General features: G+C 35.7%; 2 protein-coding genes and 1 long non-coding RNA gene across 3 annotated transcripts; 2 read left to right on the plus strand and 1 right to left on the minus strand.

The window, feature by feature from the left end:
- The first annotated feature begins 4,841 nt into the window (after positions 1-4,841).
- On the plus strand, positions 4,842-5,866 carry neurog3 (neurogenin 3). The gene is made up of 2 exons (XM_046877069.1): positions 4,842-4,977; positions 5,075-5,866. The coding sequence occupies exon 2, from the start codon at positions 5,137-5,139 to the stop codon at positions 5,710-5,712; it is 576 nt and encodes a 191-aa protein (XP_046733025.1). The 5' UTR covers positions 4,842-4,977; positions 5,075-5,136; the 3' UTR covers positions 5,713-5,866.
- Positions 5,867-12,985: 7,119 nt separating this feature from the next.
- pdlim1 (PDZ and LIM domain 1 (elfin)) lies at positions 12,986-18,990 on the minus strand. The gene is given in 8 exon segments (XM_046868911.1): positions 12,986-13,789; positions 13,989-14,106; positions 14,231-14,376; positions 14,559-14,743; positions 16,941-16,978; positions 16,981-17,024; positions 17,111-17,262; positions 18,766-18,990. Coding segments are annotated over 8 exon segments (963 nt in total). The 5' UTR covers positions 18,859-18,990; the 3' UTR covers positions 12,986-13,602.
- A 358-nt stretch (positions 18,991-19,348) lies between these two features.
- Positions 19,349-20,491, plus strand: LOC124398677. The gene is made up of 2 exons (XR_006928097.1): positions 19,349-19,804; positions 19,919-20,491. It is a non-coding gene; the product is annotated as an uncharacterized LOC124398677 (long non-coding RNA).
- The last annotated feature ends 4,346 nt before the right edge of the window (positions 20,492-24,837 follow it).

Raw genomic sequence — 24,837 nt, forward strand, 5'->3', positions numbered from 1 at the left:
TACTTTTAATGTATTTTTCCTTTTTCAGAAGGGCAATTTTATTCAGTTCTTCAGGGATTACTTAGTTTGAATATTTGATCTATTACTATTGTTAATGTAATAATAATTTTTTCTTATACCACATGAAGTTGTTAATGGTAGTTTCTTTATAGCTTGCTGCAACTACAGGCTTTTCATAAATGGGTTAGCCTATAGTAGAAACCGCACACTCCCTATAGTAGCAACCTATCTTTGTCTCAATATTAGGGGCACACTCTCTCATTTGCAGGAACTGCAAAGCCTAATGGAACTGCCCAGATTGAAAGCAGTGCCCCTTCAGAGATAGACAGTTACCATGGACACCCTTACTTGGTAAGGAAGTAGTATGGTGCCACCAGGGGCACAGGGGGCATTTGGATAGCATGCCAGTCCCTTTGGGGGTTCCTATTATAACTTACAGAAAGGAGTACCGGGCTCCATCTGCCACAATAGCACACAGAACTGAAATGGGTGTCTTTAAAAACTGACTTTTTGCTAAGGATCAAATTATTAAAGAAGAATTGGAGTAAAGCAAGCCATGGCAATACATTGTTTTGTATCTTGGTAGCCAGTAGATAGTGACACTGAACCCAGGATTAATCATTTGATATTCAAGTATTCCATGAACGTGATCTTGCATGACTGTGCCTATTTAAACCGCACTTTATCAAAGTGCACATTATTTATGACAAAGCAAGGGTTTTTGTTTTGCTTCAATGCACAGATTCCAGCTCTTGTCTTGAAGTAACCCTGGTCTACACATTTATGCTCTAACACACCCACCTGCTCTAACATCCACCAAAGGCTGTTAATTAGCTGATTAATTAAATCAGGCAGATTGGGAGAAGGGAAAAAACGTTTCAGTGTGCAGGGCTGGGGGTATTTCAGGACCAGGGTTGGGAGTGTGGGCTTTCATTTTTAGGTTATTAAATTAAATGTACTGCATTTATTTGTTTTCGCTGGGGGAAGAGGAAACGTTTTTGTAAATTACAAGTCGGAATTTGAAAATAGCAGCCATGCAGCCTCTAATCTGTTTTACAAATATCGAAAATATACTAGGTTAAATAGGTAAAGAAATTCACTTAAGAAGAACTCAAACAGACTGCATGTGCAGTCAGTCTCTCTCTCTCTCTCTCTCTCTCTCTCTCTCATACACACACACACACACCGAGATGAATGGGAGCATCTCACACACATGGTACAATTGCACTTGAGGAACGCGTGAGGTCGCTGTTTCACAAGTCGCAACAAGCAAGTTTTATTATGACTTCATAACTTCATATTCAATAAAATGTACTAAAGGTTTAGCCATGATCGTCCTTTTAAGTTATTGTAAACGATATGACTGAGCCCATCGTTTTCAACTGAGCTTATGCAAACATTCTATTTTTGGAAAATAAAATAGAATAGAATAGAATTAACAATTTCTATACTTAATACCGAATTGTGCATGTAAATTCTGTCTTTAATTCTGTATATAGGTTGCTTCGTGCATATACGCCAGATGCACAACGCAGTGATCACGCTTTTTTAATATTAAGCTGCACTTAATTTTCTCGTTCTAGTCTTTCTAAGACTTAAATAAGTCTTAATGATAATAAAGTCTTGGCCACGAATTATCATTTGGATAAGTAAAGTAGAATTGACTAATTGAATGGACTTAATTCAATATTTTCACAAATCCCAGTGATACACGTGAAATAAAAATATAAATAAAGATTCGTGTTAGACTTGTGGGCTCTCTCGTATTTTATAAAATGCAATGTATTTTGAAGCAGGTGTGTGATGAGTACAATACGAAGCTTGAAGAAGGATAACTACCTTGCAACTAAATAACAAAATTAGGACATTATGTATGTTTTTAGATGAATGGTTTTATACGCGTTATAATCACCGTTCAGTGCAGTGAAATTTCCAATTGAGAAATATGACAAAATAGTCTGGTGGCATGACATGGTCCATGACAGGGGTTGTATTGCTATTTCAGCTACAGGGAACGCACGTTTCTTACGCGTGTTTCTACGCTCGACGTGTACTCCTTTACAGCACGTCTAGGTTTTCACTGGATTCTGATTTTGGTGCGTGTGTGTGCGAGTTCGCACGTGGTGCGTGTGTCAGCTAGGGTACATCTAGAGTGTATATAGTTTTTTTTTATCTTGGACCCAGTATTCCTGGCACATGGTCCAGGTTCTCTGCGACCCTGACGTATCAAGCGGTTACTGAAGATGAATAAAAGGCAATATTTGTGCCTTAGAGCTTCTTTTCAACTTATTATTTCACTTTTCACTCAGAAATACCTGACACTTGATACCTGACACCTGATATTCACAATATCTGCTATTAAAAATAAATGTAATCATGTTGTATATGTAAGAATATAATTATTGCACATTATTTTTCTAACATATTTTAAACTGTTCCTGATAGATTTAGCTTATTATTATTATTATTATTATTATTATTATCATTATTATTATTATTATTATTATTATTATTTAAAAAACGACAACGATTTTCCCAAGAATTACACTTGATTATTTTCTTCAAAATTTTCAACTAAACCATCAATGAACGAATGTAACACATTTACGTACATGTATTTTTTCTATATGTTTAGGTTCCGTCCATGAAGTTCATCCTCGTTTCTCGTAGCATAGTTAATGATGAACAAATTCCAATAAATATATAAATATTTTCAAAATACAAATAATTCAGCAGTACTTTGCGCAGTTCGTATGAGGCCCAGTGTGGAAACTCCCTGGTTGTATAAACAACCGTTTGCAATGTTAAAGCTTGATTAATCTGTGTAGCCCCAAGTGCTTAAACGCAACAGAGGTTTACCAAAGTGCTCTTAGCCATTCACTTATAATTGGTGTATTCGGTCATCACAAGCATATGCGTTATAGTACAAAAGACCGACTCTAAAAGGAACCTCGACAGCACATTAAACTAGCATTAGTTCTTCCAAGAAGTGTACTCAAGGTCATTCTGATCTCGGTGCGCACACCTTTCCAAAAGCGCACACGTCTCCAAAAGCGCACGTTTTAGCTCACAAAAGAGTTGACATTGTTTGAGTTTTTTGTACAAGTGGTGTACATATGGCATCCGGGTTGCAATTAAATGTTTTAAGTTGTGTGTGTTTTTTTTCCTCTAAAGCGAAGTTTCCTTTGCTTCTTTATATGCAGCCTTTTTCCGTGTCTGAACAAGAGGGAAGATTTCAATAGCTTGTCTGCCAGTTTAGGACAAATGGATGGCAAAAAGCTGGTCAGCGAGTTTTCAGTCTTTCATTGGCCTCTTCATTGGCCTCCTTCAAACAAAAGCTGAGGATGAAAATAAAGCCCCACCTGGTACTTCTGTTTGCTAAAATAATAATAAATAGATTTAATATAGAATTACAACAGATTGCAAAGTGGAGTAGTTGAGGAAGTATTAATCAAGGAGCCGAGGGCAGGTATCACCTGCTCGCGAGTAAGTCTCGTTTATTGTTAAATATTGTTAAATCGCGTTCGGACCAACTCTTCGCCGATATCTCCGATTTCCACAGCAACTGCTCGCCTGTGTTTGCCCATACTTTGCATAACAAGCAGGATATTACACGACACTGATAAAAAAAATCGGACGACAAATCTGACTGCTCCAAACTCACACCTGTCCGCGTTATCCGACCATGGATCTGGCATCAATTGCTATTTGTAAAGCGGCGAGATTTGGTTTACTTTGGATTATTTCAAGGCTTTTTATAACAGCACGACAACATCCCCTATCTCCCTGACTTATTTGTCTAGTTTATTGAAAGCATATGGTTATCAGATACCGTACAAAATACATATTTAGTTAGACTGTAGATGAGTGCTTTTTGCGGAGATTCGTGTACAGTGGCAAACATTTTTTGTCCACAGTAACACACCGACGTCTCTCCAATAAACTAAGATTTTATCAAGACTTGTAGGAGAGAGTAAACTTCGGCCAACCATTCACAATTAAACGTGTTTTATCCTCAACTGCGTGTAGAGACAGATTGCGCACTGGCCTTGATAAACATTTTGGAGCAATTTGGAGACCACAGGGCGCACGCCTTTTTATACAATTTATTTAAAAATGAAGTGTATTTCTTGCCATTGATCAGCACTGGCATAGGCGATATACACAATATTCTTAACATATTCCTCCCAAAAGTATTTCTACAACTTATTTTGTTTTGTGAAAACAGACGACGCGCAAAATCATTCTGTTTTTGCGCACGACCACAGGAAATCTTAAACTACTTTTTGCAAGTAGTTCATCATAAATTTAATGTATTTGTTGCTCAGGTAATCTACAAATTGGACGATTTTCATTAGTAGCAAATTCGCTAAGTGATAATGTGTGTATGGATAATACTTTATTCTTAAGGAAAAGTGTAAAACAGCGCAGCTATCCCTTGCGCTCTGATTTGGAGACTATTGTGCTTATACTGTATTTTTTTCCTAAAACCAGCTTTATTTAAAACCAGCTTTATTTGCAGGATATATGCTACATTTATTATAAATCTATGATGTTAAAATACAGTTTACACTCTGAGCAGAAAACAATAATATTAGATTTTTTTTCTAGAGCAAATGTAACGTGGCAAGTCTCCACTGAAAATGAACCTTAAAGCTCCGTGCCTTTAACGCTCTGCGTTCCAAAAATGGAAAGAAAAGAAAAGAAAAGAAAAGAAAAGAAAAGAAAGAGGAGAAAAATACAAAGGCAAGAAATACAAGGATGGTTTGTGCAAGTCTGATTGGTCAGTCGCTCTTTACACACAACCCACACGTGCCGATTGGATAAAAGGGACCCAAATAAACCAGAGAGCGTCTGACGTCCCTATTGTGCACGTGCATTTATATACAGAGGATACGATCAGTACTCAATCCATTACTTAGTGTACTAAGATTTAGGAAAAATATATTTTAAAGCGGACTTGCTGCACCTGATAAGGTAAGATGGAGCTGTTTTTTTCCCTTTCTTTTTAAAGATTTTCGCTTCGATCTTAGGTGTTTTGCTTGTTCACTGACGTAATGGTTTAACTTTACAGAGTCTCCGCACGCGCGCGACAGTGGCAAGATCCAGAGCACGTGCAACCTCACGCCCTTAAGCATGACCAAAGACAGAGCAGTGTTCACCCCAGTCAGTGAGCCTGAGCAGGAAAGGAAAGCACCAAGGAACAACATATTTTCGCTCACGTCCTTCAGAAGAAGATCAATCAAATGTGCTCTGAAGGCAAAGCTGTCAGCGTGTGGAAATCGCAGGGCTAAGGCGAACGACAGGGAAAGGCATCGCATGCACAATTTAAATTCCGCCTTAGATGCACTTAGACGAGTGCTTCCCACTTTCCCCGATGACGCCAAGCTCACAAAAATAGAGACCTTAAGATTTGCACATAATTATATCTGGGCACTAACGGAAACTCTCAGAATTACCGATCACACACCGGGTCTGGAAATTATCAATGAGCATCCACATGCATCCGGCTCTTTTACTTTACACTGCAGCTCAGCAAGCAGCTCTTCATCCAGCTTCACCAGTGCGCAAACCTACTACACAGATCTGCTCCTGGAAGAGTTTGACTGCACTTTCATACATCATCTGACATTCGGGTGTGATAAAGATGACGCGTTTATAAGTAAAGGTTTTTCACACCCACAGAGCTCCAGCATTAGCACTAATTTGTGATTGTCAGATGATTTGACTTGATTTATTTTTACAACCATTAACTTATTATTCTTGTAATAGATCATTCCACGACATATGAATGAATATAAGGATTATATGTGTATGCCTTATTTTTTTAGTCTACATTTTAATAAATTTTGAGATGAAATAATAATGCTTTTGTTTGTTATTTGATGTAGGAGTTTTATTAGTTCTGTGCCAATCAATTTTATAGTTTGCCCTTTGCACTTTATACAATTTAAGCAAATTAATATTTCAATTATGAAACAATAAATAATATAAATATTAAATAACTACTATATTTGCATTGCTATAGGATCAAGGTGATACAGTGAGCAAGAACACAATTATCTTATATATATATATATATATATATATATATATATATATATATATATATATATATATATATATAAATGATTTTTACCTCTCATTTGCACGGTAATGTCAATTAGAAGATCATGTCACCGTCAATTATTCCCAGCACCTGGAAAAGTACCCTCACTCATACACTCATGCACTCAATATTCAGTAGGAAAGCTGAATCCAAACTGAAATTATGGATGCCAAAAAGGTCTCAGCCTTCAGGAGCCCATTTCAGAAAAAAGAGGAAAGAAGATGAGGGGAACAGTGAAAAAGATAAAGGCCTGTATGCAGTTATGTCAATCATGTAATTATTAAGGATTGTACAAGCATTAGCTAATAAATAGGCTAAAAGTGTATATCACTTAGGTTATGCTGTGATGCTATTACACATACACATATTACACAACATTTCTTTTTCAGGTTAACTAGCTTACATAACATTCTAATTTAGAGTAGATTAGATCCTGAACTGAGTTCAATAAGCATAATCTCTAGTGTTATCTTAAAAGTTTATTTTAAAGGACGACTATATTATGGAGATATAGATGTATGTATCTTATGACTAGAGTTGTGTCTGATTGTGTGTGTGGGGTTGGTGTGCATCAGAGCATCATTCATGCTAGAACTGCCACTGTGTTTGGTGTCTTTTAGTGTATATTCCTGTATATGTCAGATTTAAGCACATACATTTTCATTCTGACTGACTTTGAGGTATATTAATGGATTATTTATATATTTATTAATTAAAGCATATTAATAGAGCCTGGAAAGGAGAAAAGGCAAACACTCAAGAAGTGGCTCTTACTTACATATACATATATACATATACACACATTCATTACAGCACAGTTAAATTCTGCCTTGACATATCCCATATGTTAAGAAAACGGGGTCAGAGCATGGTAAAAAAAACACTGGAGCAGAGAAGGTTAAGGGCCTTGCTCAAGGGCCCAACATATACAGACTGGCAGCGCTGGGGCTTGAAAACCTGACTTTCTGGTCAGTAGCCCAGAGCCTTAACTGCTGAGCCACCATCCATATGTACTGTTACAGTTATACAGTTGAGGCCAAAGACTTTAACTTCAGCTATACCATATTCACTATATCAGAATTTCAGGGGCACAAAAGGTCATATACACCAAATTGAAACGGGAAAAGATTCCAGAAATTCATATATTACTATTAGAAGCTTCCATTATCTCGCTGTCATAAGTTAATTAAAATACTATTTTAATTGAATATATATATATATATATATATATATATATATATATATATATATATATATATATATATATATATAAATTAAAATAGTATTTTAATTTAGCAAAATTTATTTAACTTACACCATTTTCCAGAAATTAGGCAAGGTAACTGAACTATATGGGCAGGGTATTCAGATATAGCATTACAAGTGTGATAACGTAACGCGCACATGCAGTGGGTGTAGGTAGCTCATTCTGAGAGGTAGCACAGATTGTCGAAACGAAGGGCATACCTGTTCATTCTTTTCAAGCACATTATTTATACCAGTATTGTGGTCAAATGGTCGTAAGTTGCATAGGTTGTAAGTCGACGACTACCTGTAAAAAAATCTATATTTATATGACATTTTTACATGTATTTATGTAGAAGAAATTATTATTTTATATTAGAGACTTAACTGTAGAGTAAAATTGTCATATTTCATAGGAAAACCCTTATTTATACAGAAATTCAAAGGGAATTTAAACTAAATCAGTATTGTTTCATATTACACACTGTTAATTGCACAGCAAAACATTTTTTTTTCATGTGGCAAATACTTTAGTTTATAAGGAATGTCTATAGTATTTTCACCTCAATTATTACATCTTTTCCATGGTAAACATTACAAATATATACTGTAAAATATGCAATGTAAAAGTAGGACTAAGTTCCACTTTATTTGTTATGAAAATGTTCTGGCAACCATCTGCTATTTAATTTTTACAATGCAAATATGTTTTTTGTTTTTTTTACAATGTGGCTTAGGAGCAAATCCCAAACAGCTGAAGACACTACAACATGTGCACAAAAGACAATTGTAGTTTTGTGTGCAAATATAAAAATCTGGACCACACAGACACTACATCATTCAGAAAGAAGGTACAAATAAACCTCCAGGAATTAACAACAATTTTGCATAAAAACTTTAACTGAAGCCTAAGACAACAACAAATGAAAGGTGAAGAAGTTGAAGGCATCGTGTGCCAAATATTACTGTACATCCACCATTAGGAGAGCTCATCATGGCCTAAAGACACTTTAAAACATCAACATGAAAATTCCTCCAGGTTGTTCCTTTAGGTTGTTTCAAACATCCTAGATGTAGGCTGCTTCAAATCCTTCTTTCTCTTCATGTAATCTCAGACAGACTCAATAATGCTGAGATCAGGGTTTTGTGGGGGCCAAAACCTTTACTTTCAGGACTCCTTGTTCTTCTCTATGCTGAAGATAGTTATTACTGAAATTGACTGTATAATTGTGGTTGTTGTCCTGCTGCAGTGTAAATTTGGGGCCACAGCCTCTGTGATGGTGGCTTTGAGATGATCAGCATTGAGAATACTATTAATCCTGACCAACTCTCCAACCCCAATTGCAGAAACGCAGCTTCAAACTAGCATGGAGCCTCCACCGTGATTTACGATCACAATGTCGTACCTACGTCCCACCAGTTATTTGCTAATGGACATCCGCTGGACATCTTCCAATGCAGAAGGAAAGTTTCTTTGTGCTTCTTCAATATAGCTTCAGCAGCATATCTTGAAACCCCACTTTGCTTTGAAATCTTTGTTGGGGACAGACCTTGCTGAAGCAGCATGTGTCTTGTTGCTTGCCATGGTGTATGATCTGTGACATAAAACTTTCAAAGGTCTTCCAAAACCTCACTTTTCTAGCAGAATTTGGCTGTTTCTAACCCACTTTGAAGGGCTGCGACTGTTTTAGTTTATGACTGTGTTTTAACCAGTATATGAAACTGAAGATCATTAGAACATGTTAGATATAATTGGTTAATCTTACACCTGACAATGATCCTACAAAATCCCTGACTTTGTGCAAGTGTAAGAATTGAAAGCCAAAGGGTAATCACACCAATTATTGAATTGATTTTTATTTTTTCTATTTACTCACCTAGCATTTTGTAAATTGATAAAAAAAAAAAAAAAAATGTAACGAAACAATTAAATAAGCATAATATGCTTATATGCTTAATATACAGCAATTCTTCACACCTGCCTAAAACATTTGCACAGTACTGTATACATATTTCCAGACACATATTATAAATCACACACACACACACACACACACACACACACACACACACACACACACACACACACACACACAAAAAACAAAGTCTAAGTCTTTTTTTTTAAAGGAAATATCCTGATAATATATGTAGGGATATACAGAAAATACTCACATTTACAGACTCTATATCAGGTGGTTTCGGCCACTAGATGGCATGTATGGCCTTCTGCCTTGCATAAGTAAACTTTGCTAACCTTTGTGTACAGTATAGATGATCATTTTAATGTGATCAAACAGAAAACCAAACAAAGAAACAAACAAATTATAGCATCCCCTGTAGGATTCCTTTGTTTTACAAGGATTGAATACTTTATAATAATAAAAAGTTTACAATTTATAAGGTTTTGAATACTTGGTAAACCCTATTGGCTGCAACATATAGCCTTTATGCTCTTTTTGAGTTCGAGTCCTCAGAACCTTTTTATTATTATACATAGAATTTTTCATAAACATTAAGAAACCTTTAAAATGTATTTAAATTTTAAATTAGATTGATACTTTATGACCTTTCCTATTTTGATGTGGAAGCTAAAACATTTTTACAAAGACAATAAGACATTTTCTGCTACCAAGGCTAAGTAAATATATAAGCAATGAAGACATGTAAGAATCTAACAGATGTATAAGGCCTGACTATGAAGGATCCTCCTTTGAAAGAGTCCATTTTAAATTTTACAATTGAAGGATCCGAAACCCAAAAAGACCTGCTTAAGTTGGCATGTAAAACACCTTTCCAAAAATAAAAAAAAATGTCACTGTCTCTATCCTTATGTTAAAGACAGGATAATGTGGCAAATGCAATGTCTTATTAGATATGCTACCAACCACATTATAACTTTTGAGTTGCATGTCTTGCCTTTCTTGAAAACATCATTCTTGAGATTCCAGACATAAAAGAGGCAGATGTATGGATAAAAACTGAATGATATAATTTATGACTCCTGTACACCTGCTAATTCTCGCAGGGATATTCAAATTTAAAACTAAAGCAATAGCAAGCATTTGAATGCTGCCACTGTTTGAGCAATATTTCCAGCTACAATGACTTGTGAGATTTTTCATATCCTATGCTATACCCTTAGAAAACGGGGATATAAGAACATGTATGGGCCTTTGGGAAAAATTTGCTCAGCAGTCTAAGCCAAGTTTAAGTCCAGACATAACTGTTGATGAATGTTTCATTGATTGTAGAAATATGTCCCCTTCATCCACACAATGCCAGCAAGTGTCTAATGTGTGCAGAATGCAAAATGAAGCCATGCAAATTAAGAAGGCAAATTTTGTACAGGAAAAGAACTTCAGGACAAAAAAACACTCTCAAAAAAGAAACATAGGGAATAAAGATCACACTTAATCAATGGAGTCACAATATTATTCTTGAGTAGGAAGCATTGTGCTTTATGCTTTTGCAAGAAAAAACAAGTCAAAGCTTTCCAAATACCTCACTGGAATGGAGAGCAGGAATGTAACTTTACTTAACTTTGCAATCACCAAAACCATGCACTTGTGTTCCACTGCCCCCAGAAAAGAAATGTTGTGAGTGACAGGCAAAACAAAAAACACTCATACCAAGACTAGAGAAGAGAGTCACATATAGCTGCTGTCAAATGACTTGCGTCATGGTGTTCTTATTGTTAGCATAATTGATCTAAATACTGACAATGCTCTTCTCATTTGACTTAAGACCTAATAAGTAGAACAAATTAATCATAAAAATGGACTGGAGGAGAGTTTCTTCGGAGTGGGCACGTGAGTCTCAAATATATAGGAGAGGGTATTTTCCAATATTACATTTATTGAAAAAATATTATATAATTGACAATTTGACATTATACTATTGAAAAAATATTATTCATTCTACTATGTGCAGTAATAAAACTCTATGGAATTTACAAATTGCTTTGTTTACAAAAGCCATGGACGTACACTGAACTAATTGCCATATTCATGAAACTAGTTTGATTATCATGCTGGATGTACTGTACAGTGGATATAAAAAGTCTACACATTCCTATGGAATTGCAGGATTTTTAAAAATAAAGACAGAAATAACAACATAAATGTCAGAATTGTTACATCTTTAATGTGATCTTCCAACAAACAAAACTTTAGAGAATAAAAAAAAAATGTAATCACTGGGAACATTATAAATAAAAAAACTACCATAGTTTGAATGCATAAGTCGGAACACCCTTCCCAGCTAATACTTTGTGGAAGCATCTTCTGCCTTCATTGCAGCATCAAGTCTTTGTTAATAAGTCTCTATTAACTTCACACATGTAGTCTTTGGAATTTTATCCCACTCTGCCAAAATAATTCAAGTTCCTTTAAATTGCGATGGGATTGAGGTCTGGGCTCTGGCTAAACCATTCCAGGACTTTGATAATGGTTTTTGAAATTCCTCTTCATTTTCAGCTTTTTGACAGAAGGACAGAAGGTTTTGTGCCAAAATATCTTGGCATTTCCAGCTTTTCATTTTCTCATCTATCTTGACAAATGCCCCTGACCCGGCTAAAGAGAAGCAGCCCCAAAGCATAATGCTACCCCCACCACACTTTACTGTCGTTATGGTGCTCCCTGGATGATGCTTTCTATTGGCTTTGCAACAGAAAAATAACTTTTTGGAATTATAAGCAAAATGTTTAACCATTGTCTCGTCAGACCACAACACATTTCCCACACAGGGTGACTGAATGAATCTTTTGGTATAATTCAGACAGGTTTGCTCATTCTTCTTGCCACCCTACCACACAGACCTGTGCATAATATAGGTAATGATAGTCACATGCAAGGAGTGACCAGTACCTGTCAGAAATTTCTATATTTTCTTTATTGTTGCAGTGGGCCTCTTGGTTGCCTCCCTGATTAGTTGTATCATTGTCCTCCAATCAACTTTGGAGGGTCATCCTGATCTTTGCAATGTCTCTGTAGTGCCACTTTTTCTCCACTTAGTGATAATGGATTTGACATTGTTTCATTGTACTTTTAGTGCCTTTAATATTCTTTTATATTTCTCTCCTGATTGGTACGTTTCAACATTTACGTTTTGGAGTTTTGCAGTCTTTGGCAACAATTTGTGCCCAATTGCTCTTAGTAGAATACAAGCCCAAATATTTAAGCAAATACGAGAGCAACAGCTGACTTTTATCTGGTTTTAATCTGAATCACTTAATTAAATGGCAGGTGTATGCCATTTACCTACAGGCCTAATTTTGAAAATGACTGGTTAACTCTGAGGACAGTTAAAGGCCACATTATAAAAGTGTGCAGACTTGTGTAATTGTGTTTTTAAATGTTCCCATTTCTTATATATTATTTTAAAAAACAAATGTTTAAAGGATGTGTAGACACGTTATACAAGATACTGTATATAAGATCAGTAAGTTGTGGCCATGAAGTGAAGCACACACTGGACAAAAGTTCAGGCTGTGCCATACAAAGGATGTGATTTTACTATTTTTTAAAAAGGTCCCAATGTGTGCCAGAAAACTCCTATAGAATTACTGAGACAAGACTGAGTGCAAGAATGGTGTTATTGCAAGTTAAATAAAAACTTGAGAAGTTGAACAGGTTGGCATTAAAAGAATTTATTTGATTCAGTCAGATTTATTACATGGTTTTGCAGAAAAGCTCTTGGCAGTAAGGACGTAATACTTAACTTGAAATAAACTGTCCTTAAGAAACCAAACTTAAGATTATGAAATGATACGGCATTATTGCTCATATATGGAGCTTCCAGAAAAAGCTGAAGCATGAGATTTTTCATTATTCCAGTGAGATAAAATCATTGGTCCCAAAATCTTTAATGGTTACAGTGAATGTGCCATAAAACAAAGTTTACCACTGTAACTATTCATACTTATGCACACGATTTTAGGCACTGTTTTCCCTTGTCCTTTTGAATATTTGTGTCTCCATAAGAATTATAGCACCAATGCACTTATGTTTCACTTGTGGAATGTCTTTGAAGATGGAATGTCTAATATTAGAAGCACATCATGAGGATAGTGTCCATGATGTGAGGAGTATGCAAATATTGTACATTAATCTGAATAGATGTAACCATTTACTAATTAAAACACTGACAGAACACAATGGAAAACTAACCACATGAAGTGCAAATGCAATTTGTACAGGATTCATCAAAACAGGGAAATGTGCAGTATTTATACATAACCGATAAGGCGATTATTTTGGAAAGACAGTGACGACATCATAACCCTCAGGAGGTGTCACTCGTTCACGAGCATGCTTCTCACAGTAAATCTTGTCCTCAACAAAAAAGTGTCCTTTTTGTTTCAAATTTGTTCCACAGTCAGTGCAGACATAGCACTCGGGGTGCCGGTACTGATCTCGTAGTTTGACAAACATGCCCCTATGTTTAAGGAAAAAGTATTAGTTAAAAATAGAAAAGAACAGGATTCAACCTTTGAACAAAATGCTTGTGAATAAATGATTAAATGATAAAAAAAAAAAAAACAAATGTAATAAAAAAAAACTCCATAACCATCCACTAGGTGGCAATAACATTGTATCTCCTTATTTCAGATGCATTTTTACAGAAATTAACTTACACAATCCCTGAGCCACATCTGTCACAGATGGAGAGTTTCTCTGTACCACCCAATGAAGAAGCAATTTTTGTAGTGGGTGCTTTCACACTTCTAAATCCAGAGGGTTTGTCAGCATCACCTGTGCAACAATTCAGAAAAGAAAAGCTAGAAGTTGTTTTTTTCCAGCAAAAGTATCAGAGTATCTGTGAGAAATAAGATGAAACACTGTGTGCGGAAAGTACATGGTGCAAGAGATTCAGTACCAGTCTCAAGGATCTCCTGCAGAACTTTGAATGATGCAGACTGGCGTGGAGGCTCACAAGATTCTTGGTTCTCATTCAGCATTTTATAGACCTCTGAGTCAACGACAATTGGTGATTTTGGCTGGACAGGTTTGGACAAATCTGGACTGAAAAAAAAGCAAGAATTGTGTAATTGGCAACATACCCAAAGACACCGAATAACATCACACAGTTAAAAGACAAAACATTAAGACAAACAGTTTTAAGAGAAACTTGATGCTTCTACTAAAATAATTACTACTGTGGTCAACAAAGTGATCAATTAGACATAAATCCGAGCAATTCTTACATAATACTTGATTCGTTGGACATCACAGTGGTCTTGGCACCACCAACAGTGCTGTTAAAGTTCTTGATGTTATCTGAAGAGTACAAGCCTGCTGGATTATTATACTGGCTTGTAACCACTTTGGGACTTGGGGAACTGAAGGGGAGAGCACTCCTGTTGTGAGCAGAACCTATTTGTTTCACTTCCTATAGACAGTGAAGGAAGCGGTCAGAGTGTCTGAAGAGAAAGTACAACCAACATGAACTGCATGCGTTTAAAAAAATAAATAAATAAAAAAAAAAAATAAAATAAAAGGATGGTTCAGCTATAGCTATTCATCTGAAGCATGAAATAAATAGCATAAAAGTTATAAGGATAAAGCATCGGCATTACATGTAGCATAACATGGAACTTACAGTTAATATGAAGTACAAGTTTCTGTAAAATGACCCTCTATTTTAAGGCTTATTTACATAAAAAAATGTTAAAATAAATTTCAGAAACGTTTTTGTTCCCAGCAGACCAGTAAAGGTAAAGTTTACATGTATAAACTATAATGTTTTTCCAATGACAACCTCAATATACACTTTTTATCCATTTGTGTGAAAAATATACACGATAAATCTAAATACACAGCCCGTCCGAATAAAAAGTCACCACCTGGATTTAACTAAGCAAATAGGTAAGAGCCTCCCATTGGAGAATTACTGCATGGATGATTATATTTCAGCTGGCAACAAGTTATTTAACCCTAACTGATGCAGTGAGTAGCTTCTCATTTCTTAAACAACCAGATCAATAAAGATGTTAATCTGTTTCAGAAGGTTTATATTATTGGCATGCAAGCAAAGAAAACATCTAAGGATTGCTGAAACTACTAAAATTGGGTTAAGAACTGACCAACACATTATTATAAACTGGAAGGATAGTACGGAACCATCGTCTATGAGGAAGAAATGTGGTCAGAAAAAATCTTGACTGATCCCGATTGGCGATCACTTAAATGTTTGTTGAAAATAAATCGTAAAAAAACAACAGTAAAACTTACAGCTATGTTTAATAGTGAAAGTAAGAGTATTTCCACACGCACAATGCGAAGTCAACACAACAGATTGGGAATGAACAGCTGTGTAGCCGTAAGAAAACCACTTATCTGTGAGGCAAATCTGAAAAAAAAATGCTTCAATTTGCTATGGAGCATAAAGATTGTGTCTGATGAGTCCAGATATACCCTGTTCCAGAGTGATGGGCGTAAGAAGAGAAGCCGATAAAACGGATGTATCCAGCATGCCTAGTGCCAACCGTTGGTGGGAGCTATGATCTGGGGTTGCTGCAGCTGTTCAGTTCTCGGTACAGCAACGTTATGTGCCCAATGAATGATGTCAGCTGACTACCTGACTATACTGAATGACCAGGTTTTTCATCAAGGGATTTCTTTCTTCCCTGACGGCACAGGCAAATTCCAAGATGACAATGTCAGGATTTATCGGGCTCAAATTGTGAAAAAGTGGTTTAGGGAGAATGAGACATCATTTTCACACATGGCTTGGCTACCACAGAGTCAAGACCCTAACCCAATTGAGAATCTTTGGGATGTGCTAAAGAAGACTTTGCGCAGCGGTCCGATACTCCCATCTTAAATACAAGATCTTAGTGAAACATTACAGCAACTCTAGACGGGAATAAATGTTGTGACATTGCGGAAGCGTATCGAAACAATGCCATGGTGAATGCGTGCCGTAATCAAAGCTAAAGGCGGTCCAACGAAATACTAGTGTGTGACTTTTTTTTTGGACAGCACTGCATGCATTCATGTAAACTTCCATAATACTCAACTTCTACAAAATAAAAAAAGAATATATGCAGGCATGGAACAATAATCCGTTACATAATGGTTTAATAAATCCAATGTCAATATCACTGCCAATATATCACTTTAAGTAATACACCAGAAAAGAATAAAGCACTCAGGAAAAGCCTAGATTCAAATACACCAGATGCACAGCATTGCATAAAGTTCTCTTCATCATGCCAGAGGTTTTAACTTTTAAAACATTCCCAGTATACTATTTCTCCCACAAGTGCATACTTCCGGCATTTGCTCACTCTCTGACCTTTAATTTTAAGTTTGCCTGCAGGAGCTGGCAAACATTCTACATTACATCTTGGGCTGGCTCATAAACCTTTGTCTCCATGGATATGGTTTGTTAGGATGTAAATAATGACTTCATTTTGTACCCTGCCTTTGTTTGTTTTCCTTTATTCCTTGCTATGTAAAAAGGCTCTGTTCTTAATAACTCTTTCATTCTCACCAGAAGAAACTGTAAAAGGCCAGGCACAGTCAAAGTTCAACTCTTTACAATACCATTGATTGTTAACTACTGTAAGCCACAATGGCCATACCTGCAGATCTGAGGACAGATTCATTTTGTATGGATGCGTCTTCCATCTTCAGAGACAAGCGGAGACCACATTTTTAATTCTGATCTAAGGAAAGTAATAAGGACTTTCTTAATTAGTTGAAACAAAAACAATATGTTTTATATAGATATAGAGAATAGCAAGTTATGTACCTGTCTATGGAGAGGACCATTTCTTCCACACAGCCCTTAATCTTATTCTGGGCTTCCAAGTGAGTCATTCCATCAGTGGGCTCCCCATCAATGGCAATAATTGTGTCACCAATACAGAGGTTGGCCTGGGCTGCTTTACTTCCTGGTGTTACCTGGAGAATAAAGTGACCATTATTTGAATAATTTGGATTACTGGTATCGTTGCTGATTGATTCTATTTGCATGATTTCTCAATCTCCTCCACAGGCATTCCTGGGGTGTATAATTTTTGTTCCTATTGGGGGCTCAGGTTCATATAACACAGATGTATATAAATGTCGAACACAAATTATCCACTGATACACAGAGCTTAGTTATTGATGTGGAAGAGAAAACGGAAAAAAGTTGGATGGTGTATCACTAAATTTTGTTTATGTTTTTCAAGCCACAGTTTCATTCCACAGTTTCATTCCTAACACACAGACAGACATACAGACAAACTTACACGCAAAACAATCAGCGTCATAATGCTATACCTAGAATAGAAACATTAAGTCAAGAGGAAACCCTTGAAATAAAACTCGAGTGTGTGCCAAGGGCCAAAGAATGTTAAGCAAAGAATTATAGCAACATTATATTTAATTAATTTGCTATGGTTCCTCTTAATTCTGATTTCACAATATTTAAAAAATAATGAAGAAACTTTACTCTGCAATCTGCTTAGCTGATGCAAGTTTATTTTCTAAGTTCTAATTCAGTGAAACTTGTAGGAATTGGGTTCAATGTCTAGTACAGCTATTCATTAGCCTGTAATGAAAGACATGAAGCTGGTCCTTGATTTCCAATTTTTTTTTTTTGCTCTTCTCACATATGGCATGGTGGCCAAATCAAAAGCTCACCAAATGCCAACTTTGGCCCACAGGCCCACATTTGAGCATCTTTGGTCAAAACAATTGTTTAAAAACCTTTACATGTGTTGTCCTATCAAATGTGTGTATACTGTATTTATAATTAATTTTCAGCATGAAGCTACTTTGTTTTCTCCTTATGTCATAACAGGATTTCCTTCTTTAAAAACACAAAAAGATAAAGATACTAAGGAAGTAGCACTTTTCTTATCAGCAGTGGCCAAAAACAACAAGTCATCCTAAGACTTTGGCTTGTTAAACGAAGGTGTGCAATCTCTCTCTCTCTCTCTCTCTCTCTCTCTCTCTCTCACACACACACACACACACAAAAACATGGACTTTACAGTAAAAATTTCCATTGAAGCAGCCACTGTTAGCTCATGGAAAAAGTGAGGACTGTGTAATATCTCTGAAACCCCTCTCCTGCTATAGCAACACAGCCCTACAATTCCCTAACAAATCATATCAGTAATATAATAAAATAATACAGTGTCACAGAGATCCTGCAGAGGGAAACAGCATGCCAAGAACTCCTACATGCTTTTATACACCACAAAGTAATACTGAAAGCAAATCATGCTCTTAATCAGAATCTGAATGATTTAGCTTTAGACATGGCATGTTGTCACGAAAGACAAAAGAAAGCTACATTAGTAGAAATAAAACAGTTTGCAAACCCCCAAACAAAAAGAAGGATTTATTTTATTAACAGTAAGTGTAAGGTATAGGTAGATGAAGAGCATGCTGTAGGAGATACACTGAACTCACCCGTGAAACAGTCAGCGGCTGTTCGAAATCTTTACCCCCGACCAGCCTAAATCCCCAAGGTCCAGGACCCTGCATGACAATCCGTAATGGCATTTTGTACAAATATATAAAAAAAAAAAAGGTGTAGTCACAAATTAGACCGATTTAATCCTCTCGGACGCGAAACAAAAGGTGTAACTTTCAGTGTAACTTCAGGCTCTCCGGGCGGTAACTTCTTAAAAGTGGGGGACGGGGGCGGAGCTTCTGCGAACAAGGGCCCAATGGATTTTAAGGCTGAATTTCAAATAGACTCCTATTGGCTACGAAGTAAACTGCACTGGCTATACAAGTCACTATGTCCTACCCCATGTAGTGCTCTTACATAGGGAGGAGAGCGCCGTTTGACATTCAGCCTAAAGGTCTTGTTACTGATAAGAGCTAGCTTCTTCTGTTTGTTTCGGGGAGGGACGTTACGTAATCCTATTGAAGCTTACCATTTATGGTTAGAGCCCAAATCCCAGGATTTGGAATGTGCCACTCCCGACATCGAATTCCTGGTAGAGATAGGCAAGGGCAGATATAAACATGTTGCACTGCGGCTCGTATTCTAGATCTGGAAAAAAAAGGGAGTTTAGACAAAAGCACAGGAAAGTGAAATGTGAGAAATAGGTGCAGTGTGTGTTCTGCATGCCTACATGTTGAATGTGAAAATGATACCCCAGAATGCAAGTGTCAGACTTTGCTATTAGTGTCTTAGCCCACAGAAATGTGTACATGTTCCCTGTTTCAATGAGCGAAATTCAGCCCATGAATGACTTCATGCTTAGCTCATAAGTTGAGTCAGGTGTGGTAAGCAGAGTGAAATGTAAACCACATTGCTGTGGCACACTAGGACTGGATCCTGACACTGATTAGTTAGAAGTTCTCATATTTTAGGAACTTTAATAAAGTTCTGAAAGAACACTCCTCTTTGTCTCACCTCAGGCCAAAACATGTACTGAAATCATCTGGATCACCACTGGTGAACCATCTAGGACAAGGAGGTGTTGCTACTTGCCTGGTAAGTCATAAAGCACTGTCTTTTGCAATAATATTTAGGCTTTCCAGCCTACACACTAATAGGCATCTGTTAGCTGAAAGTTGGCAACAATATATATTTTTTAAATCATTTAAGGTATAGTGGACCAGAGCCAGCATGACAGAGCTACAGGAAGTGTTGCCACCCCTTCAGCTTCAGAGTCCTGGGTTTGCCTGTATGGCATTCATCTAGGTTCTTGTTTTCTCCCTCTAATTTAAAATTGCTCTTAGGTGTGAGTGAATTTGTGAATATGTCTGAGCATTGTGCCCTATGACAATTCAAAGCCAAATTTTCCTGATTTTGCACCCCATGTTACCAGGATAGTAACTGAAATTGAATGCCACAGTTAGTTCCTAGAGTAAAAGTATTTTTTTACCATTTTCTTTCTCACAATTTGCTTACCTGACAGCTCCTACCCATTCCCATTAGCCAGCTCTCTCAATCATACAACAGCTCACAAGTGTTGTGAGGGTTAACACATCATTCCTGTTTATCCTTTACTAGGCAACCAAACCAAATTATAGAAAAAAAATCTGCCCTTTTGCATTCATAAGCTTAATACTGTTATAATTAAGAGAGGAACAAGTGTATGCCATCCCTCCCTCCTAGTATAGTTCTGCTATTCCTTATTATTTTCCTGAAAGAAAGAATACATGAACATAAAAGAAAGGGACTGTATCTTTTTCTTTTTTTCATAAAGCTAGCTTTAGTTAATTCCCTCAAAAAGAATCTCTGTCTACATATTTACTAAACACTTCATAAGCTGTATTGCATCAGAGTTTCCCAAGAATAAGGTAGAGAAAAAACAGAAAAACGAATTAAAACACTTAAGACAGCAGGACATGTAGCTTAAGAAATTATTTTGCTTCCTCTTTTGCATCACCATTTGCCAAGTCTCTACAGATATAAGATGCAAAATCTGTCCTATTCATATAGTATATTGCTAAAATGACCATTTTACAATGAGCTCCTATCCCCAATATTACCAACGTCACCATAAACCAAAACTACATATATATTCAACTAGCGACTGTTAGCACATATGAAGTAGATTCAGGACACATTTGTTTGAATGAGTTTAAAACAAAGAAAACAGATTTAATATTCCTCTTACACCAGCAGAGGTCAGGCTCATCCAGCTCACCGACATAAGCATTTTAATACTTGTTTGATTTGAAGTCTTTCCCATTACAGTGTAAAACATAGCAATTGTACGTAAATGATCATTTAAAAATTATTTTTATATTGTAGTGTAATTTTACAGTTCAGGTTTATTTGTTTATAAATAAAAATAGTTTGAGCAATAGAATAGTGTTCAATTAATTTGAAGGTTTGTATGTTGTTTACTACAAGCAGTAGCAAGAGGTTATTTTATGTATATGAGAGAGGTCTGGATTATGCTGTCTCTGAGCATTTTGTTTAGTTAAGCAGGTGTACCTGTCACTGTGTTTCCGCTGTGAAAACAGATGCACAGATGAAAAGCAGAAGTGAGCCGTGTGACTTGTGAAGAGGGGGAGGTTGTACAGCAATAGCCTGTGCTGTTTTAATTTTGATTTCAAAATGTATTGGTGTTATCTTATGTCACTGGCAGCTTCAGAAAGTGTGTGGGTTGATATTCCACACGTCCTCAGTTACGAACAGGGATCTGTTCTGATGTATCATTTTGATGTCAAGGCATGAAGTGCGAGTGTGAGATCAGTACTTGTGGTTTTGTAGGGCTCAGGGCTCTTGGGTGACATTTTAAGTTGTGTTTACACCCTCAACTCCCACTTAGCTCTGACTCCCCCATACTCTGACGCACATGTGCTTGACCACGGTGTTAGCAGATGGAGAGGGTATGCGTTTTCATACCTTGTGAGATGCTACCTAACATTAATTCTAAAAGTCCATTCAGAATTACATTTCTAGTAGATGGGAACTGAATTGAGTTTGCATCTGGAGGGGAAAAAATGCAACGAATCCTTTAAGTGAAATGTGGAGTAAAATGTAGTTATTTTTCCATATTCACATGATCTGTCTTGAGGATTACTATGTTAAATCATATTTTTCTAAACGAATCACATTAGGTAAAGTTTTAACCCTTAAATTCTTAGAACGCAGCAGGTTCAGAATTACAGTATGTTCTCTGGTGTTCCAGCTAGAAACCTTTCCTATTATTTTTTATGTAGTTAATGTTCCTTTTAAATCTAAATCAATAATATGCTTACAATTAATTAAGTAACTTTAAATAAAATGTATTCCTCATATTACATCTTAAATAGATTAGAAACTTTTAAAATGTGCAACATTGGTTAATATTATGCTGATATAAATCTAATAGATCTGATATCAGTCTAATATCTCATTTACATCACACTTTACTCCAATATACTTCTAAGAAGTAGGAAATTATTATTAGTTTAACTCAACTAAACAACATGTATTATGCATTAAAGTCTATTTTGTTCTGTATACACTTATAAAGTGACATTTAAAACAAAACTATGACCAATATAATTTAATGCAGCCTGGCAGGTTTAATAGTGAGAGTGTAGAAATTCACAATCAACCATTTAGGAATCCTGTTTATAGAGTTCTTCCACTCCAATGGACTAAAAATTCATTGAAACATTTTTTTATGACTTGTTTCTTGAGCAACTGGGTAATGAATATATAAAAACACACAATTAAGAGTACTATGATGGCAAAATCTAGCCTAAAGTAAAGAATATAACTACTTTATTAATGTTTACTGTTCAATTAAAATATGTTAAAATCTGTGCTATAGTTTGTGTTAAAATCCTGCAAAGATCTCTCTAAAAAATTAAGTAGTCTGAACAGTTATAAAAGCAAAATGATCACTCTTTTCCAAACTAGAGTGAAATAGGGAACTGCTCATGATTCAGACCAACCCACTTGGTCTTTGAAACATGACTGTATAAGCATGTAAAACTCTTAGTGAAACTGGCTTACTCGTCTCCACTATCAATGGAGGTGTCACAGTATGCATGGAAAAAAACAACTAAAGAATATTCACAAGCAGAAAATGGCAGCAGTACAAAACTGGCACATCAGCAACCAGACCCAGGGATATAATAGACCACATTCCTAGCAGCAAATTTTATCATCAATATTTAAGATACTGTTCAAATGAAAATGGTAACTGAAATGAATGTATACCATCTTATAGTTTTCAGAGTTCTGAAGATGTATAAAACATAGCCAGGGCTGTGGGATCAAATAAAAAGGCAAGGTGTTCTGATGAATGATACCACAACCTAATATTATCAAAATTATAATACTAGAATTGAGTTTATATAATTATTAGCTCTGGTATGACTGGTTACTGAAGTTTAACTAAACTGCTGTGATTAAAAATAAATATGAATTTGAATAAAAAAATGTTTTTGGATTGCAAGAAAATGAAAAACCTTCTCAGATCTTATTAACAGCCATAATTTTATATATATTTAAAGAATGGGTGCTATATATGAATAGTTTATAGAATATGATTATGATTGAAGTGGTCTGTGGAATTTATTTTATAGTTTAAGCCTGCAAAAAAGTTTTTCCAGAATTTTCTGTATACTGTATAGCTAATTGCCAGAGGTGGGAAGTGACGAAGTACAAATACTCAGTCCATCAACCTATTTCTTTTCATTGCACGTTTCTTTTCAATCTACCACTGGTGTATAATTTCCTGGCTCTTACACACCACAGATGTAGGCTAGTTTACAAAGCTTACAATCAGCAAGGCAGAAGAGAACAATAAGTATGGGTTTAACGTGGATGAGACAGAGGGAGTCAACGATGGAAACATGACTGAGAACAGAGACATTCCTGATCACCTGATCGTCATCATCATCATCATCTTTGCTCTGCTTGTGTTCTATACGGTGGATGTTCAGCCTGGATACATTCATTAGGTAACAAAATTTTATTCATTTTGTATTAAAACATTAATTGGACCTGTCAAAATGAACGTTTTAATAATGTGTTAACGCAAATGCACATATTTTTATTAACGTGCGATTAATGGAGCGCGCATTTCCGTTTGACAATTTTTAAATTAAAAATATAAATTTAAATTAAAACAAAATGAAAACCTTCAATGCAACATGCGTTTATTTATTCACAACATCCTTTCTTTACTTTTATAAAATACATAACCGAAAAAATTTTTCATCACTAAACAGTCTCAAATCAGCACCAAAATTCGCCATTTTTCCACTCATAACGCAGAAATGAACTTAAATTACTTTTGTTCCTTTTTATCAAACAGATAAGAGCAATACATTTGAATCTGTAAAGGGTCTTCTTTTAATTGTATACACTCATAATAACAACAAAACGCTGTGCTTTTGTAAAATAAAGAAAACACAGTGTGTGTGCTCTGTCATCTCTCTTCACAGACACAAATAAAACAAACTGAATCTCAGTGAATATTTCCCCTTACAGACATAATAAATATACGAATACACTACTTTTAAATAAAACGATTCACATAAAAAAAAAAAATTCTCTAATTATGTAATCCGTATAAAAGTTAGAAGCTGTACTGTTTATCCGGTATCACCTCATTAATCGTCCGTGTGGAAACAGAACAAAAGTTCCGTTTGGTGTCCTAATGATTTACATAATTTAAAACACCATCATTACTTTAAAACATTTACAAGAATATTTTGTCTTCATGCTATATTTCGAGTATGGTTTCACTAAAAATAAACATACATTTGCATAAAGCATCCATATTTGTCCATGCCCATGTTAATTAGTGTATTAAAAACTTGAAAGGTTTTAATTTAGGGTACATTTAGAACAAATAAAAATGTGCGATTAAGTTGCGATTAATCGTAAGTTAACTCATGACACTCGTGCGATTAATTGAGATTAAATATTTAAATCGATTGACAGCCCTAATATAATTATGAATTTAAGTCAGATTATCAACGTGACACTAAAACAGGTAGTAATAAAGGCTACTTTTTACTTAAGAATGTGTCAGATCCCAAACGTCTTTACTTTAACTTAAGTAA

The sequence above is a fragment of the Silurus meridionalis genome, chromosome 2, assembly GCF_014805685.1.
Source record: "Silurus meridionalis isolate SWU-2019-XX chromosome 2, ASM1480568v1, whole genome shotgun sequence".
Taxonomy (NCBI): Eukaryota; Metazoa; Chordata; class Actinopteri; order Siluriformes; family Siluridae; genus Silurus; species Silurus meridionalis.